The sequence below is a fragment of the Poecilia reticulata genome, chromosome 19, assembly GCF_904066995.2.
Source record: "Poecilia reticulata chromosome 19, P_reticulata-male-v2, whole genome shotgun sequence".
NCBI classification, from domain to species: Eukaryota; Metazoa; Chordata; class Actinopteri; order Cyprinodontiformes; family Poeciliidae; genus Poecilia; species Poecilia reticulata.
The window spans coordinates 15,134,709-15,153,267 of record NC_088848.1 but is presented as its reverse complement, the minus strand read 5'-3'; the positions used below and the strand labels follow the sequence as shown (position 1 = coordinate 15,153,267).

The 18,559-nt window shown below is 37.3% G+C and overlaps 3 protein-coding genes across 3 annotated transcripts; 2 read left to right on the top strand and 1 right to left on the bottom strand.

Moving 5' to 3' along the window:
• Positions 1–489: 489 nt before the first annotated feature.
• On the top strand, positions 490–7,184 carry prr15lb (proline rich 15 like b). The gene is made up of 2 exons (XM_008437422.3): positions 490–687; positions 6,305–7,184. The coding sequence occupies exon 2, from the start codon at positions 6,332–6,334 to the stop codon at positions 6,659–6,661; it is 330 nt and encodes a 109-aa protein (XP_008435644.1). The 5' UTR covers positions 490–687; positions 6,305–6,331; the 3' UTR covers positions 6,662–7,184.
• A 2,066-nt stretch (positions 7,185–9,250) lies between these two features.
• Positions 9,251–14,459, bottom strand: pnpo (pyridoxamine 5'-phosphate oxidase). The gene is made up of 7 exons (XM_008437421.3): positions 14,239–14,459; positions 12,940–13,064; positions 12,752–12,851; positions 11,857–11,910; positions 11,636–11,764; positions 11,486–11,556; positions 9,251–10,714 (listed from the first exon to the last, which is right to left on the bottom strand). The coding sequence occupies exons 1-7, from the start codon at positions 14,425–14,427 to the stop codon at positions 10,552–10,554; spliced, it is 831 nt and encodes a 276-aa protein (XP_008435643.2). The 5' UTR covers positions 14,428–14,459; the 3' UTR covers positions 9,251–10,551.
• An 837-nt stretch (positions 14,460–15,296) lies between these two features.
• mrpl10 (mitochondrial ribosomal protein L10) lies at positions 15,297–18,124 on the top strand. The gene is made up of 5 exons (XM_081600735.1): positions 15,297–15,421; positions 15,629–15,798; positions 16,259–16,423; positions 16,756–16,900; positions 17,635–18,124. The coding sequence occupies exons 1-5, from the start codon at positions 15,361–15,363 to the stop codon at positions 17,871–17,873; spliced, it is 780 nt and encodes a 259-aa protein (XP_081456861.1). The 5' UTR covers positions 15,297–15,360; the 3' UTR covers positions 17,874–18,124.
• The last annotated feature ends 435 nt before the right edge of the window (positions 18,125–18,559 follow it).

The following is an 18,559-nucleotide window of genomic DNA, read 5'->3' as shown; positions in this document are numbered from 1 at the left end:
GATCTAAAACATCTAAGACTGAGACAAAAAAGTGACGCACTCTTACGTACATTTTTGTGTTAGTTAATCAGACGCAGTTGTCTTTTGACGTCAGGCAGTCGTGAAAAGATTATGTTTAAATCCCTGCGGCTACATTAGCAGAGACTCTGAGCCATGCGGCCTAATTTCAGCTCATTTGAATGGTCACCAAGACATCCACTCACTGTGATTTTACACAAAGCCATGCAAAACAGCTCTGCGTCGGTCTCACTTTGCTCCAATTTCCAGCTCACAATCACTCTGAAATGGAGATAAATCAGTGTTTATCCTGCCAACAGCCACCCCCTTCACATAAAACACTATTCCCGTTAAAGGTGAGACTAAAAAAAGGTTTTCATTGCACCATGTAACACTGAAGGTCGCTTGGTGACAATGTTTCAACATTGCTGTGCACTCTCCTCTCAGCTAGGCGGGGCTTAGGTTTATGTGTGCTTGAGAAGGGTGTGTTCTTAAGTGGAGGGCACGAGAGAAAAAGGCTGGAGAGAAAGGGAGAGGGAGAGAGATGATGCACCTGTTCACGATCACCTGAGGAGACGAGTCAGGAGATTCGCAAAAGCTGCAGCAAGAAGACAGACGGTCACCAGCATGGTGGGACACCTCCATATCTGAGACACTCTCCTTCAGGCAGGCAGCTCGTCGTTCCCACAGGTAAGAGAACGAGTCCACATGAAACCCGATTCATGTCTGCAACAAGCGACGGTAAGAAGTCTGTGATGTACTGTTAGAGGAGGTTTCGGTTACATAAGCGAAAGCACCAAAACCGATAATGGTTCCAATTATGTAAACTGTAGGACTGTAACGTTCAGCCGTTCAAAATAAAATGAAATATTGAAGAAAATGTAATTTAAGTTTTCAATTGTTTTTTTAAATTTATTTAGTTTTAGGAATGTTCTTTACTGCTGTAAAACTAACAATGTTAAGCATTCAGGGATAAAACAACATGAGGGTTTTGGAAGAAAAATACTTTAGGGTTGCTTTATAAAACAATATCAGTTATCATTTGGCTGCTGTTAAAATGAGCTTTTATTTCTATTTCTCTGAGTATTGTTTTTTTTCAGGCTCAAATATTTGATTGACGGCAAATGTACGTTTAGAGATTCAGTCCTTACTTGGTGGAAACCAAACATATAGAGTAATATTAGGATTTAACACGATGAAGAGCTGAAACTGAGCAACCTCGTTTGTCACAAGATTAGCCATAAAAGCGAAGATGATACTTTGGACTTTGCCGCCGTAAAAGAAACGTTTCCGTTTTTTACCGAGAAAGCGAATAAATACACTTTGCAATAAGCAGGGGGGAAAAAAAATGAAATCCTCTCGTTTATCAACTTTTCTGCCATGAGTCAGGGGTGTGTTTATTCACTAGAGACGTAACTTGAGAACCAGAAGTGAGCCTGCTTCGTTGTGAAAGCAGCGGAGGAGGCCCTTGGAGGCCCCCCCGTGTCTCCGTCTCTGCTGCTCCAATATGGCGCTGCTGGTTAGTCATTTCCAAATTTGTTCCCCTTTTTCTCCCCCTGCCGAGACCTCTGGAAAAATCTGCTCAGCCGCGCGCGCACACACACACACACACACAGCAGAATACATGGTAACTTATTAAAAATGAGTGGCGGAGGTGGAGGGCGGAGGGGGCTCATGTCAACAGGACGTTTTGTCTCAAAGGTCACACATAAGTCAAACAAGACTCGCTGAAAGAAACGTGCAGAAGATGCTCAACAGAAAGTAAAATAGAAAATGCTGCCAGTGTCTTTTTAACAACTACAATAGAGATTACAGAATTATGGTCAAGCTTCTCTTAGTTTACGACCATCTGTTACGCGAGGGCCTTCGAACTGAACGCCGACGTTATTATGCAACACCGGGTCGGACTGTGAAATTAGGCCCAGACAGGTGCAGCGCTGAGCTGCAAAACAGAAGTTTTATCTCCAAATCCAAAAATGAAATCTGAATTATTTTACCCCTCAGGCGATTTGACTTTCCGTGCCAGGTGCCAAGTGTCACATGATCCAGATAAGAGTCAGATGAGAGTTTCTGTGAAAGGGCACAGGCTCTTTATTTGCATAGGTGCTTCATGATAAAAATGACCACACCAAAGAGAGATTTGTACGCCTCTTTGCTTCCTTTAAGCGCTCATGAAAGGGACATTGTTGCGCTTATGAAACTCATAAAGCCGGGGCTACAATCTGCACAGCTTCCAAACAACTTTCAGATTTCATAGTCAGCTCAGTTTCGGGTGTATTCAGACAGAGGACAAAGGCACTCTGAACAAACTGACAGAAAGGTAGATTTATTATTATTAATAATCCTTTATCTTACTGATAAGATTAATTGCTCTTTCTTCCCTAAATCAGCCCCACCATATTGTAAAACCTTTCTATTTTGAACGAGGGGTTTTATTTATTTCCAGAGTATTTATCAGGTTTAGAGTTTCAGACAGAAGTTCAGTCTTCGAGGAGCAACTCGGACTTCTTCATGTTGGCAAACCAGAACCGGGTGTGAACAGAAGTGAACGTATCAAATAAGATGGAGAAACGTTTAGAATGAATAAAACCATAACACATTTTCTACTTTTTTATTTTTTTATCTTTGCAGCCTAAAGTCACTCATTTCTTACTTTAAAAAGTCACTTTGTAATAAAAGTGAGTTCATTTGAGGACGGCTGTAGGATTGTCATGTAGCAAATTTCATCAAACATTATCCAAGAGAAGACGTTAATATGAAACATGGCATTGTTGCAGAAAATAGATTTCTTTTTAAAAATGACTTTTCCACACTGAAGATCAAAATTATACACACACACACACACACACACACACACACACACACACACACACACACACACACACACACACACACACACACACACACACACACACACATATATATATATATGCTCAAAAAAATAAAGGGAGCACTTAAGTGTTCACTTAAGTGTTTAAGTGTTCCCTTTATTTTTTTGAGCAGTGTATATATATATATATATATATATATATATATATATATATATATAATATAATATCAAAAACCAAAAGTTTGAAGTTGGTGAAGTTGCTAAATATAATTATTCACCAAAATTTTTTATATGCCCAAGATATTCCTCAGTTTGAACTCTTCCAACGTTGATGATTTCTAATTTTCATATAAAAACTGATGAACATTTTTTAGATTTTTTTTAATGTAAAAATTGAAGTAAATAATAATTATCACTGTCTGAACGTAACTTGGTTTCTTAAAACTTTTCAGCTTAAAACATAAACATCAATAAGTGAATTTAAAAATGTAACTCATGCATTTGTGAGTTATGAGGGAAATATGACAGGCACAAAAACTTGAAGCATGGATCACATCTTTCTTTCTGTCTCTTTCTTTTTTTCCTTATTTTTTCCTTTCTTTCTTTCTTTCTTTCTTTCTTTCTTTCTTTCTTTCTTTCTTTCTTTCTTTCTTTCTTTCTTTCTTTCCTCTTTTTGATGCTTTGCAGCAAAGCTCTAGTCAACTCCTTTGTCATTCATACACTTTAATGCAAATGAATCAATGTTCAGCCATTCTTACTTCTTCACAGAGTCAAAGCTCTGCAAAAACACGCGGTTCTTTTGATACAATTGGCAGCCTGCCATTTCGTTCAGTACTCTTGATGTGTCCCATAAACCTACCTAAAAATCATTAAGGAAATTAGTACATAAAGTTGATTAAAACAACTATACAAGAAAACCTTTAAGACAGGATTTTGCGAAAAGAAAATGGCAACCAAAGAGTGCGAATCTTTTTATAGGCAGGGCCATTTCAAAACAGTGCTCCATAAACCAGTTTATGATCCATGCACTCAGATTACCCAGTTAATAATTGTTTTTGTTGAACAGTTATTTGTTTTAGCTGTCTGGTTACCAGGCAATGGTGGATTGTGGAGGTTATTGTTTCCTGTCTATCTACAATGTGGTGGGCGAGTGTTTGTCCCCCTCCAAGATATCCTCTATTTTTCACATCATCAAACAAAACTCATACAGAACAAAGATAATGTGAGCAAATACAAAAAGCAACTTTCAAAAGAAAATGTAATCTATTTAGGGGGGGAGGGGGGGAAAGACCCAAGTAAACTCCAACCTTGATCAGTGTGTGGAGGAATTCTGACTCAGTCTTGCCTTAAATAAGCTACATTGAAGGTGAATGATGTGTTTAAGGTCAGGTCTCTTTGTTTCAGTTGGATTTAAGTCCAGACTTTGACTAGACCACTGAAAAAACTTGCTTTACTTTTTATAGACTTGCTGGTGTGCTTCAGGTCATTGACTGGAGTAGAATCAACACATTAAGTGATCCTGAAGCAGCAAAGCAGTCCCTGACCATCATACTGCCACCATCATGTTTGACAGTGTGACATTCCTTTTACAGAAATTCTAATTTTTACCCAGGTTTTTTACTTATTCTGGAATCATGTTGGATTCAAGAACAAAGCGAGATTTGTACTACTTTACAAGTTGTATTGGGGACTTTTGTCACCCCCTGGATGAATTGTTGATGCCCTCTTGAAGTAATTTTGTGGAAAACATCTTTCACTTTAGTTTAATGAAGCAGGAGCCCTGTGGGAAAGGCTTTTCTACACTTTTACAGACTAACAGATAACAGCAACTTATTCATTTATTTAAAAGAGATCTTGTCCTGAATTTCTTGAGAACGGACTTGGTGTGACTATTTTTTTTTTCACATGCGTTCTTCATGTTAGACAAGTGATTTCTTAGTTTCACCTGTCCAAGAGCAATCAGAACTGGGTATGGTCAGAGAAAATGATTTAAACATTTTTTTAAAAAGTGGTTTATTGCTGTTAAGCCACAATTTAACAGTGGATTCGTTTTTAATACAAGACCAGGTTGGTTTGAATTTTGCTCCTTGAAAAATGAAATAATCATTTGAAGCTTGTATATTTTGGATTCATACTCCTGCTATCTTTGTTATTGGAGTGTGTTTTATAGCCTGAGACATTCAAGAGTGACAAAAAAGCAAAAACAGAGTAAATTCATGTGATGATACATCACAGAACCCTACATGTATACAGACAAGACACTTAATTCAGACAATTGTGATGTTACAACAGTAGCATCAAGTCCTTACATAAGTTTCTGCTCTGCAAGTCAAAGACTGGCAGCTTGTTTCTTGATCAGTGAGAAGCATTTTCGTATCAGATCACACGGGAGTAACAGAGGATCCTGTTCAGATAATCATTAATTTATCAGCTGAGGCCAAGGTGTCCGGTATCGCTGCGACTCCTAACCAAAGAGATGAGCAGCAGGTGAAAGAGGGCAATAATAGCTATGCTCAGCTTTCTAAGAAAGGGCCTGTTGAGCAGAACACTGTGTACACAATAAGAGCACATTGTTATTTGTACTTTTGAACTGATCGACATGGAAAACAATTAAACACAGAGCTGCAACAGAAGTGGTGTTTAAAGTCTTTTTAAACCCATTTTCTAGCTATCTTCAATGTATTAAGCAATTCAGCGTAAAATAGTCAAACACTTCTGACTTTTTGTTTGTATTGTCCTTATTATTGGTCTATTGCTTATACACACACATTTAAGCAAAGTTAAGTTTGCCACTGACATGCAGCATTAATTGAAAATTTACAGAAAAAAGAAAGAATAAAAGTAAAACAATTAAAAGCATCTCATCTTCCTGTTTTTTTTCTTTCTTTTCATTCTTTCTTTTTTTCTTTTACATATGCTAACACCAACTCTGCAACACAGCAACCCACGATAGAAAGCTGGGAAATTAACAGTATAAAACTGTCATGTACTATTGATTCAGAAGGGATTGTTAGTGATCTGTTTTATTATTTTTATCTTATGAAAAATGTTTCACTTCAACAATAAAATGTGCAAGACCACCTACTGTATACTTCGAACGTGCTGGTGGCATGTTTGGTGTAGCTGGCAGTTCAATCCACTAATATACGGATTGAACTGCCACTTTTTTATCTGCAGGTGCTTTAGACATTTTGCACATAGCGTTTTGTGTTTACTGTATTGTTCTAAAAATGGCTGATAAACTAGAATCTGTTCACTGATTCTGGACGGAAAAAGTTTCAATATCTTCAACTTTGAATACTTCTGTGATTACAAATGATGTTAACTCAATTTTCAGAAAGCAACATGAAGTCATTGAAATGTCTAGTAGTATAATTCTCTTTCATTATCTTTTGGTTGTCACAACAGCGTTAAAGAAAGAAGCAGCTTTAACTGAACGCTGACGGCCATCTTAACGGTGTGTCGTGCTTCCTGCAGGGCCGTCCCTCCAGACTCCGTGGAGAAATGGCTGACTCAAGCTGGTGGAAGCTGACCTTCTCACGCAAGAAGAAATCTGAACCTAAGGTTTTGTATGAAATCCCAGCAGAGCACGGATGCAACAATGAGAACAAAGACCAAGCAGGCATCTCTTCAGACAATATGGACAGCCAGTTCAACGCAAGGCTGGAGAAGATTGTGGATAAATCTGCCACCAAAGGCCGTCACGTCAAAGTCTCCCACTCCGGTCGCTTCAAAGAGAAGAAGAAAGTCCGATCCACGCTGGCAGAAAACCCAAGTCTGTTCGCAGAGCACAACCTCAGTAGTGAAAATCATAAAAACAAGACGGACAAATAGCAAAATGCATCTACATGATCATAAAGGTGTCATAAATCACTCAGACAAAGGGCTACTGCCACACCGTGGCAACAGTAACTAAAACAAACAAGTAGTATCTTGAAACCGACGTTAATATATTCACAAACTGAATCATGGACCGGTCCTGGAAACATTTCTGTCATTATTGTAAATGTTGAATTCTAAAAACAAATGTCCAAATGTTCTCAAGCATTTTTTTTAATGCTTGCACTGGTGTTGTGTTTTTTTTTTAAAGTAAGAGCTGAAATGAAGTAGCTTAAGCTTAACCTCCTTCGTCTTGTGTAGCAATTATGTATTTTTATGATTTAAAAAGGACCTTTTATCAAAAAACACAGTCCATTTGCTTGAATTTTATGAAAAAACATGCAAAACTTGATTCAAATACGAAATGTCTGAAAAATGATTAAATGTTCACAGTAGCCCCAGAAGGTATTTACCTGGTATTAACGATTGTTTTCTAGGTAAATATCTAAAATAAGTAATAAAAACTTTGAGAAAATGATTTATCAACTTGCGAAGGGCTTTTTATCCATTTTTACTGTGCTGGAAAAATAATTGTTTAGAATGTTTTTTTATTAATCAAATGCAAGTTTATAAATTTTGTAAATGTCCGTTGTAAAGATTTTTGGGGTAACATTAAATTATAACTTAAAATAAATTGTTTCAACATTTTATTTTTAATCTAATTTTATTTCACATACACTGACAAAGCACTAGAAAATGTTATTTGCATTCGTATTTATTGGTAATAGAAAACAACAGCCACATTTTCTTATAAGGGACAAGCTGAATAATTAAACAAGTCGTATAAATTATAGTACTGTTTTAGAGAAAATGACATTAAAATGTTTTTTTTCCTTCTTTTTCTGAATCAGAAAATTAATGAAATTATGAAAGAGATGTGTATTAAACCTCAATTTTGTGCTTTTGACCTGAGAAGAGTTCCACATACACCATGAAAGCTTTTCATAGCACATCCAGGTGCTACAAGAAGTTAGAAAAGTAAACGGTTTTAAAAATTTATTTGATTTTTACTAAAACAGTAGGTAAACAAATATAGAGCAGCTAAATTTAAGTCTCTGCTTGTCATTTGTGTTGACAGTGTGAATGATGCAGAAAGATACCAGCTGCATCAAATGGACCATTTTTAAGTAGAGACTATTATTATTACTCTTATTATTACTCATTTAGTGTTGTTTTCTTTATCAGAGGAGGATAGAAATTCAAATATAACAGCTGGAACCAAAATTGACTTGTTGCTCCTGTTTAAGTGACGACTTCAGGTAAAATGAAAAATTAACTCAAGATTGATTTCAACTGTTTTTATGCTTTTAAGTTTCTCAAAGGACATTAGACAATCTGTAGCAGAATGAGAATTTGGTTAGGAATCAAAAGACAGCGAGGTCTTATTCTAGTGAATTGTTATAGATAGGACAATGTCATTATGTGTCAACTGGGCTAGTTAAATCTAGACTTCAGCCTCATTGTCTTGATTATTTCTCTGTTGGTAAATTATAGAAAATAATCCACTGATTGTAGACAGACTCCAGTTTGACGTGTGCCAAATAAGACACAGATTAAACTTCGTGGCTCAATGCTGACCACCACAATTTTCCTGTTTAAGTGCTAGCTAGATCCGGCAAACTACCACAGCTACATGCTAATGAAACTTCCAAACATATTGTAATATAAAACAACAGTTGTGATTGTTTGTTCCTTTTAATTGATTTATTTTTCCCAACCAACCACAGTGGGACAATAAATGGAATACAGCTAAACTAAAAAATAATCTCCATTTGTTTTGTTTGCACACTTGCTACTATTAGTCAAGTAGCACAGCAACCTACTGCAGGAAGTAAAAGAAAGTAATAGTTTAAAACCTTTTCAGTCTCTACATAATCCACAAAGATACAAATTAACATTAGCAAGTTTTCACTGCTAAAAACAGAAAGTTGGAGAATAAGAGCTTTAAGATCCAACGGTTAACTGGCTCAGAGTGTTGATTTAATCGATGAAATTAATACCACCGTAATAAACTTTTTCGGGTGCAATTTTAGAAATCAACAAACATATGAAAAGCTAAAGAAACATACTAGCTACCAGCTTTCTGGTAGAGATACTTTTTGCTGAAATAATTTCATTATGCTTATTAAAGTAAAACTATTTCATTGTTTCACCTGAGGTCCTTCCTATGCAAAAGGTGCCTTTCTGGACGCAAGATCATCAATATATTCAGGAGGAAACATGGCTGCTGCTGTTAGCAAGCTGATCTTGGTGAGATCACTGTGTCATGTTATAAAGCAGCTTGCCGTTTCCCCCTCAGCAGTTGCTGGTAGGTTTCTTTGACCTGGCAATGGTAAGCAGACACTAGTAACTCACACTCTGCTCTTGACTGCTGCTCTTCATTTAATAATGCAGCTCTGCTAAACCAACCTCATGAACTAAATGTAGATTTAAATGGAAATTTGAGCATTTTGTGCTCTTATCTTTTCTCAGATGTATGGGTATTGTTTTTTCCTTCCTTTAATAATGACTCTACTGCCACCTGCTGGTCAAACACACTCAGGCTTTTGTTCAAAACGAAACTTTATTAGTTTCAGATTTAACAATGAATGGCTTTCAAGTAGTACAAGACACACAATAGCTGAGACAATAGCTGACAGCATTAGCACTTTTAATCTCAATGTTAAAAGGCAAATATAATCTGCAACAATTACTTTATCCCTCACTTTAATAGACTGAATGTGAACGCTGTTTTTTTTTTTTTTAAGGAGAGGTCACATTTTTTTAGTCGTCTCAGTTTGTAGGCTTTTTAACAGCATTATTACATGTATGATCATATATCTAAAAAAACATGATCATGGATCTGAAAAACCGTTGCAAACTCCCATTTTAGAAATGATCTTTTTAAGAAAACATCAAACTGAAATCAGAAATCTACTTCAAACAGTTTTCTCTCTTTCACTATAAAATATTATTCCAGACAGAAATCATGACATTATAGCTACAGAACCTTGAAAAAGTATTCACACCACTTCAACTTCTTCATATTTTGTCACATTATATCCACAAATATCACTGTATTTTATTTGGGATTTAATGGGATGGACAAAACACAACCTACCCAAGTAATTGTGAAATGGGACGGAAACATCTTATATATCTATATATACATATATATACATTTTTATTTTATTTTTCATATTGAAGTTTAAAAAGATGGCGTGCATTTGTATTTACTCCCTCTGCCCTAAATAAAACATCCAGAGCAAAATTAATCTGATCTCGCACAGCTGTTTGGGTCAGAGAAGCATAAAGATGCTCTGCTCCAATAAGGTCAAAATTAAACCATCTCTGAAAAAATGATGGTGGGTATGGTTATCTTCAACAGGGAACAAAAAGATACGCACAAAACATTTCTAAAATTTTTACCTGTAAACGTTTAGCTCACGATATGGACTTCGTTGGGTTTCTCTATCGTATAAAAGCCTAAAGAATTCCACCAAACGTTTAACAGGAGACAATGTGGAAGACATGGAAGGGTGTGAATACTTTAGCAAAAGCCCGTAAGCTGAATTTGCACTCGAAAGACAACTGTGCTCTTTTTAGGAAGTGAAGACACTGAAGTTTGAGGAAACAACCAACTGCGACTCATTTGTGTCGGAGGAGGCAAACTTTCCTCGTTTCTTTTTAAAGTCAAATGAAAACATGAAGCTTCGCGTTGCAGTCAGTTTGCAGGTTCAGATGGTTCGAGTCAAAGAATCGACACAGATTTAACAAACATCAAATGGTTTCCCACCAGTACCTTCAGACGTTGGCTACTTTTTAAGTTCACGGCGTTCTGGACGGAGCGTCTGTGGAGGCGGCTCTTACGGAGAGAGTCGCTGGTACACCCAGCCTCCCTCGGCTTCGTGCTGGAACTCCCCCCGTTTCTCTCCGTCCTTGACCTTGGTGAAAACGATGCGGTCGTGGAGTCTGTTGGTCTGACCCTGCCAGAACTCAATCGCGTGAGGTTTGACCAGGTAGCCGCCCCTGAAAGATCACAGGGCGCAGTTGGAGCGTGATGGGGAAACGCCGCGGAGATCGCGCTGATACGCTTCTTGTGGACGGTTCAAACAGGGACTTTTGCAAAGTTACTTATTATGAATAGCACCTTGCAAACAGTTTCGCGCCCTTTGAAGTTTTTCCACATTTTGCCACATTACAACCACAGACATCAGTATCTTTTTGATAGACCTGCACAAAACAACACATAGTGCTGAAATGGAAGGAAGATAATATTTTGTAGAACCACTTTTATCAGTTTTTATTGCGCTAGTTGGAACATGGCATAATTTTAGTTTTTTGTATAATGAGTAAGGAATCTGATAAAGCTTTCCTTCCACGCAGTCAAACTGATACTTTGAAAGCGTCTTAGTTGATAGTCTTCCAAGTTACCTTTTCACTTAATCTGGATAACAAGTTCCTTATTTAGTTTTAGTGATTGGAACTGGTGGAATAAAAACAAAAATGAAGTTTTTTTCCCCTGTAAATAAATAACCAATGAGGCTTTTTATGGCCTGACTTGCCAATATGCATTTCCTTTCTACAAAAGTCTATAAACACATAAAGAAGAATAAGTATGCTGCAGGTTATACCAAAGTGCATGCTGTTGGTTAATTCTAACTTTTCAGTTTTCAACCTGCTGCTCAAAAGGAAGAAATGTCCAATGCACTGATTAATTGATGCATTTAGATAATTAACTTTGTTAATTATTTTTATTATTTGGAAATAGTCATAAAAAAAATAAACTAATATTCTCACCAGTAGTCTGGCATCGGCACATCTGTGTCCTTGTACTTTTCCTCCAGTTCAGCATTTTTCTGCGTCAAATACTGAAAAAAGAAATACTCAAGATCAATGTTTTACATACATGCACGAGCTAAAACACAGAGATGCTCTCTCATCTCTCACGTCTCTGTTAGGGATCGGTGTACTCTGTCGGCTCACGACGGCCCCGATCTGACTGTCCTTCGGCCGTGAGTGGAAATAATCACAGGAGTTCTGGTAGGGGATCCTCTCCACTGAGCCCTCAATACGAATCTTTTAATTAAAATTACAATAAACTGACCATCAGTGGCTGGGAAAACTGGGAAGCAGAATATGTGAGAGAGTTATTTTAGAGTGCCTCCTACCTGTCTGTGAAGTGGTTCCCAGTAAAAAACCAGGCATGCGTATGGATTGCTCTCCTGCCAACGAAAAGTCAGTCGGAACCAGAAAATATGCATCTTAAATCAACATTAAATGAAGTGAAATAAAAAATAAACCTATGAAAACATAATTATTAGTTCAGATTACCTAATTTGTTTGAATGTTATACTAAAGACTACAGAAAAATCACTTGAGAGATTCAAATCACTGAATAGATTAATTTGAAATGCTAATTTCTAATTAATCTATTTCTACCATTTCTGCTGTGAAAAGAAAGTGAAATAATGTTCAATATTTTTTTTGTTTAAACATGAGATTCCAAAGCTTTGTCACACTTCAATTAAATAAGTTTGTTTTACCAGCTGAAGAGAAGAACAAAAAATACAGCTGATTGAGTCAATTAAATTATATGTATGTTTTGTACAACACATGTAGAAAAGAAAACTGAGAACCTAAATATTTTTCTAAAATTTTAAGAATGACATGCAGCCAACAGAGAAAACTAACTATCGTGTGAAAACTGAATTGTTTTAACAATCTCTATGCACATCGTCATAAAAACTGATGTCCCCCGTTAGGAGAGGTGGGCAAAGTGCAGTTACAACATTATTATTGAAATGTACAGCATTTAAAACAATAAGCTGCATTCATGACGCAGGAAAGTTTTGTCTTCATATGACAGAATGGCGCTGTACGGAAATATGTGAAAAACCAAATTTATAATGGGCCAAATCAAAACCGAAAAAAGCATATATTAGCACATTCGCAAACTGTTCAGCAAGAAAACATCATGAGTTTACAGACAAGAAATTAATTTTGGGGCGAGTTGAGTTTTATTAAATGTTTGGCTTTATAAGGATTAACAACACAGCTGCATACCAACTCTTTGCCCTTTCTGCTCTCGTAGTTTGTGAAGAAGCGGAAACCTTCATGGCTGTAACCTTTCAGGAGGACCATACGTGCAGATGGACGTCCATCCCTGGTCAGACAGAGGCGATGAGACACAATTACAGAAGGTATTTGTCTTAAAAGTTTTAAAATTGCTGGGAGACGGTAGGGTTGCCTACTTGGAGGCCGTGGCGATGCACATAGCATTGCTCTCTCCAACTTCAGGGCACTTTGTTGCTTCATCAAGCCAGTTTCCAAACTCCTTGATGGGATCCAAAGATCCAAGTTGACTCTCCTCAAAGCACTGCATAAAAAATATTTCATTTAGGCAGCTAACCCCCCCCCCAAAAAAAAAAAACCAAACAAACAAACAAGGAAGCAAATTTTAGAAAATGTCACACACAGAGAGAAATCGGGTCATGGAAAATTTCTAGTTTGATCAGGCCTGACTTGTGATCAGATAAGTGAGAAACTCAAAAATCCAATTCTTTTCGCAGCCAGCGAAGGAACCATATGTAAACTCTAGGTTATGCAGACAACACACTTTGTTGTGGACCTTGTTACTGAGTGAAGCTGGCTCAAGCTCAGCCATTACCAGAGGCCTTCAGAGTTGAAGTCAGAAAAAGTACAAAGGTAGTCATTTGACATGAAGGTCATTAGCTGAAAACCACTGATTTATATTACGCTCCAATGTGCTTTACAGACACCAGTCTCTTACTGTTACCTTAAAGCAAAGGCCAAATTATTTTAGAGCCGAAGGCCTAAGATGTCTTTTGCAATGTTGACAGTCCCTGAATGTAAGAGAATGTGGACCTAAATGATAAGATCTCCAAAACACTCTCAAATCCAGCAAATCTGTGAAAGACAGGTTTAACAGTAATAAAGAAAAAACACATCAATTTTGTTGCGCAGCATTTTGACTTCCTGTTATCCATTTAAGTCTTGCTCTCTCTCTACTCTAAAAATAAACTAAACACCTGAAAAAACACTAGTGATGGATGATAAGTAGGTACTTAAACACCACTGGCTCCACTGGTAGGAACATGTCAAGTTAGATTAATGTGGAACAAGGTTATGAATGCTTTGCAAGAATCTTTGATTTGTTCACAGTTTAACCAACTTAATGTCTGCAGGATCAACGTTTGTTTTAACAATATGTGCGTCATGCAAATCAAATGAGTCATTTTCACTGTTTAGGGTCAACCAAATAAGTCACTTCTCTTATGGCTGACCCATTTGGAATCTGCTTTTTCATTAAACAGTAAACGGCACTGGGGACAGGTCAAAGTCTAAAGCATCGAGGGAGCATTACGAATTGAGACATACAATCCTTGCAGGTGTACTTGTTTCCAGTTTTCTCACTACAAATTTAGCACGATGCAAAATAGTTGCTTTGTGACCTTGCACCTCCAGACTGTGACTTCTGCCTTGATTTGCTCAACACAATATATAATGTTTCTGCTTAGAATGCCACTCACCTCTTCCTCCCCTCTATATTTTTTCCTCATATTGCTCAGATCCATGGTGTTGCCGTCACTTATCGTTTTACTGCAAAAATTTAGTGCAAAAGCGCCCCGAGCCCCAACAGACAGGCTAATACGAGAGGGGTTATTTCTACCAAACGGGCTAAAATGTCTTAATGAACTCACACTGAGTATGCGCCTCATGCTTGTCAAAACTACTCTGACGTAATCTTTACGTAAGGGATTATGCAAACGTGCAGGTTTCTGCACATCATTTTACATTATTTTTTGTAAAATAATGTGGATTTTTTAAAAAACAATATGTCTTCAGTCCTAATTTAGGTAGAACATAAATAAAATGTGGTTTAAATGCATAAAGTAAACCGAAGGAAAAAACACACACGTCAATAACTTGTGAGGCGTTCAAATGACATGGGTCTTCTTGTTTGCCACGGCCTGTTCTGTATTTGGCAAGAAGATTTTTTTTTTGTTTTTTTTTACTTTACAGACATAAATACATCTACTGACACAAAGGAAACGTAGAATAATTGAGATATAGAAACGGGGGTTGATTAATGGTTTGAAAAGAAAAAATAGAATTAAAAGGATAAATTGCTCACCTTCTTCAGCGCAGGTGAGCAAGTGATCTTTTTCAGGAAGGACGGGAAATACATTTTGCCTACCTTAGTCTGAAACCTCTACTCTCTTTTCTAACACAACTTTGCAACTCATTAATTAAAGTAATGCAAAAAAAGTCACTGTATGCCTTTTTGGTTGAAAAAATTATTCACTTTTCATTTTAATACTCGAAACACTTAAGAAAATAAATTATTAAACTACTTTTGTTTTTTATAAAACACTTTGGCAAGTTAATGTTTATAAACATCAAAAGAATGTAAACAGAATTCGCTTATGAAAAGCTGACAGTTTCATAAGAAATTCAGCAAAATTCCTCCTGAATTTCTTTTTATGTTTTTATTCGAAATATAAAAATTATGTTTCGAATAAAAACATAATTAGTTTGGGTCATTATTAGTCACAATTATAAATGTTTATGGTCCGTGTTGAGGATCATAAACATTGTATTTTTACTGACGTGTAATTGAACGCAACAGTTTTTCCTCTGTCGCATTCTAAATGACGTATTTCCTGTTAAAGATGTCGGCGACCTTGTGTGTGAAGTTGCAACGAAACCAGGGTAAAAACACCTTAAATTGCTTTTTAAAAAACAGACTTAACCCATTAAATGTTAGAAATGTATTTTTACTGCGAATCTAAGTGTCTGTTGTTATTAGTGTCTGCCACCTTGTAGTTAAACGGTGGCAGATTTGCAGCGTGGCTAGCCGACGCTAACTTTGCATCTCCGGTGTTGTGGCAGACTTCTAACCAGCTCTGTGGCTTTCAGGGTGGCTGCCTCTGATTCAGAGCGTCCGGCACGGGTCCAAGGCTGTGACCCGTCACAAAAAACCCCTTCATTTTCTCAAACAGAAGCTCATTGCCGTCACACGGTACATTCCCCCAGCTAGGACCATCCCCCCGGGGGCTTATCCGTCCGAAAAAAAGCACGTCCAGGAGGTGAGACCCCGACGGCAGCTGCAGCTGAATTGATGCAACAACGACACTTGGTTTTAATGAAATTGGAGAAGTTTATTTCTAAACTATCATTAGGCATGTTGGAGAATATTCTTTATAACAGTATGCCTATTTACTTTAAGACCTGAACTGAATATTTTTTTTTTTTCCATTCACTGAATTTCTGTCTAGAATTACCTGCGACATTAAAGATGATGTTGTTTGTACATGTGGTACTATGCTACAGTTTATATTAGACACATTTATTCACTGAAAATAGTCAAATAGTCTGAGTTCTTAGGCTTAATAATGCAGATTTTCTGTATTTGAACAAAAGTAAAGGATAGTTGTCCAATTCTTGTCTCTGACCGACTGATGGGTAGAATCTCTGAATTTATTCCTTTTTAACGACCCAAACTTTTGCAGTTTCCTCTGCTAATTTTTTTCCCTTTGTTTCCTGCAGGATAATGAGTTTGTTTTACTCCTGAAGAAGAATTTGGAGGAAGTGTTTGAGGAGTGCAAAATGATCGCCGCGGTCCAGACAAACCCCTGCGGAGTTGATGACATGCTGATGCTCAGACACAGACTTGGCAAACACGACATCAAAATTAAGTTTTTCCCCAACCAGGTAACTAGGATTCCTCTTAGTCACCGTGAGTGGTACGTCATAGATTCGTTTTGATGCTGTGTATTGATTAAAACAGCATTAAGGAGTTTAACATCTCGCTGTGATGTTTAAAGTGGATAGTTTTAGAAGTTTTGATACCGACTGTATCAAAGAACTTGCAGCACATTTGTGCACTTTTGTACAGACGTTTGGAGAAAAATGAAGCAAAAGTAGCACACATACCCCAGATAGAAAACTGTAAATATGTGTCTTTCAGGAAAATGTGATTCACCTTTACCAGTCTGAATGTTTTGAGTTTTTTCAGCTTTTCTGTATTTTTATTTTTTTTCCAGGTAATGCTGTCGTTCCTGAGTAACTCAGCTTATAGCAACATGGCTCCTCTGTTTATCGGCCCCACCGTTCTCTTCGTGAGCAAAGAGCCGAAGGTGAAAGAGATGTTGTCTGCTCTCAGGGTCAGCCCACAGATGACACTCTTAGGTATGTTTTTTTTCTAAGTGCTTCCAAAGAACTACTCTGCTGCATGTTGTGATGGACATCCACGATAGGATATATCCGGACAAGAAAGTAGAAGTAGTTGAAATGGCCACTTCCAAAAAGGGCTTTCTGTCTATTGAAATTGTATTATCTTCAAAAATGTTTAGTTTGTATGGGGACAACAATTGAAATTACATATTTAGATTAAATGTTAAAATATACATTTAGATCAGTCACCTAAACGGTTTCTGTTTGCTGAATGCCAGAATAATGAGAATAACAAAACGTTTTTAGATATTATTTTCTGCAAAGTCAAGTGTTTATATACATCAAGATTAATATGCCTTCAAGTAAATTGAGAGGTCTGCACTGTTACTCCAAAATAAACATAAAAGGAGATGATGCTACCTGCAAAATAGATGGCATCGTTACGAAAATATATATTTTTTCGTGTGGAAATATTAACACATCATCACAAAGCGTCTGCCAGAAATTAAAGCTTGGATTTGAAATTGATTTTCCAAATGAGAAATAACTTCTGATTATTTCACAGCATTTAAACTTTGAAACAGAATTATCATCAACCTGAAATAAGAGGAAGTTTGTAAATTTCATAGACTCTGGAGCGCCAACTACAAACGACAGCATTTTTGTCGAATTCCCGAGTTTTGTTGCAGACCAACTTCAGCACCGCGGCCTCTCTTCTAAACCCACATCATCTTCTCATCTCTCCGTAGGCGCCTGCATAGACAACACACTGCTGAGTGCACAGGGCGTGGTCAGATACTCCAAACTGCCGTCGCTGACCGTCATCCAGGGCGAGCTGGTGAGCGGGCTGACTATGCTGACGTCCCGCACAGCCTTCATGCTGCAGCGCCACCCGGCTCATCTCTCCGCCCTGCTGCAGCAGTACATCAAACAGCAGAGCCCGGACGGCGGCGCAGAGGCAACGCCTAAAGCGGAGGAAGCCTCATAGATCTTCACAGAAACACCTCTGGACTTTTGCCTTGCAGATTTACTTCTAGTTAGAATGAGGAGGAACTGAAACGGCAGCTGTTTGGTACCGGACTTTGGTATAGCAGTGCTGTTGGGAGCCCAGTTGCGGCTGCGTGAATGGCTTCAGCCTCACTATGGAACTTTTGAAAGACAGTGCTTCAAAAATGTCAATTTAGCTCTTAATGTTAGGTTGTTTGTATGTAAATAAAATGAATATGCTCAAAATCAAAATTTGTTTAAATTTAGCTTTGTAATGTTATTTTTGTGCCATAATCCTAATCCCAAAAGGTGTGAATTAGCAGGATTGTTTCTAAATGTTATTATTTCATAACATTCATTACAGAGCCTTTCCACCAGATGGAGATTTAATGTAAAACATTAAAACAATATGCTTCCACCAAAATAAACACTGACTTTAATCTGCAGATTACAGTACAGTAATCTGTGTCAGTTTGATTATTAGGGTCTGGTCTTTTCTTAGAGTAATTATTAACTAACATCCAATGGTGGAATTTTTTTTTTTTTTTATGAACTGAAGTAAAATAATCATGACTTCTTTGTGTGTGTGGATGGAGGCTCTTGAAGCTTTTAATCCAGCCGTAGTCCAGTCCTTGTGAATCTCCCCTGACTCTTGGTCTTTGGGTTCCACAGTTTTCTCAAGGCTGT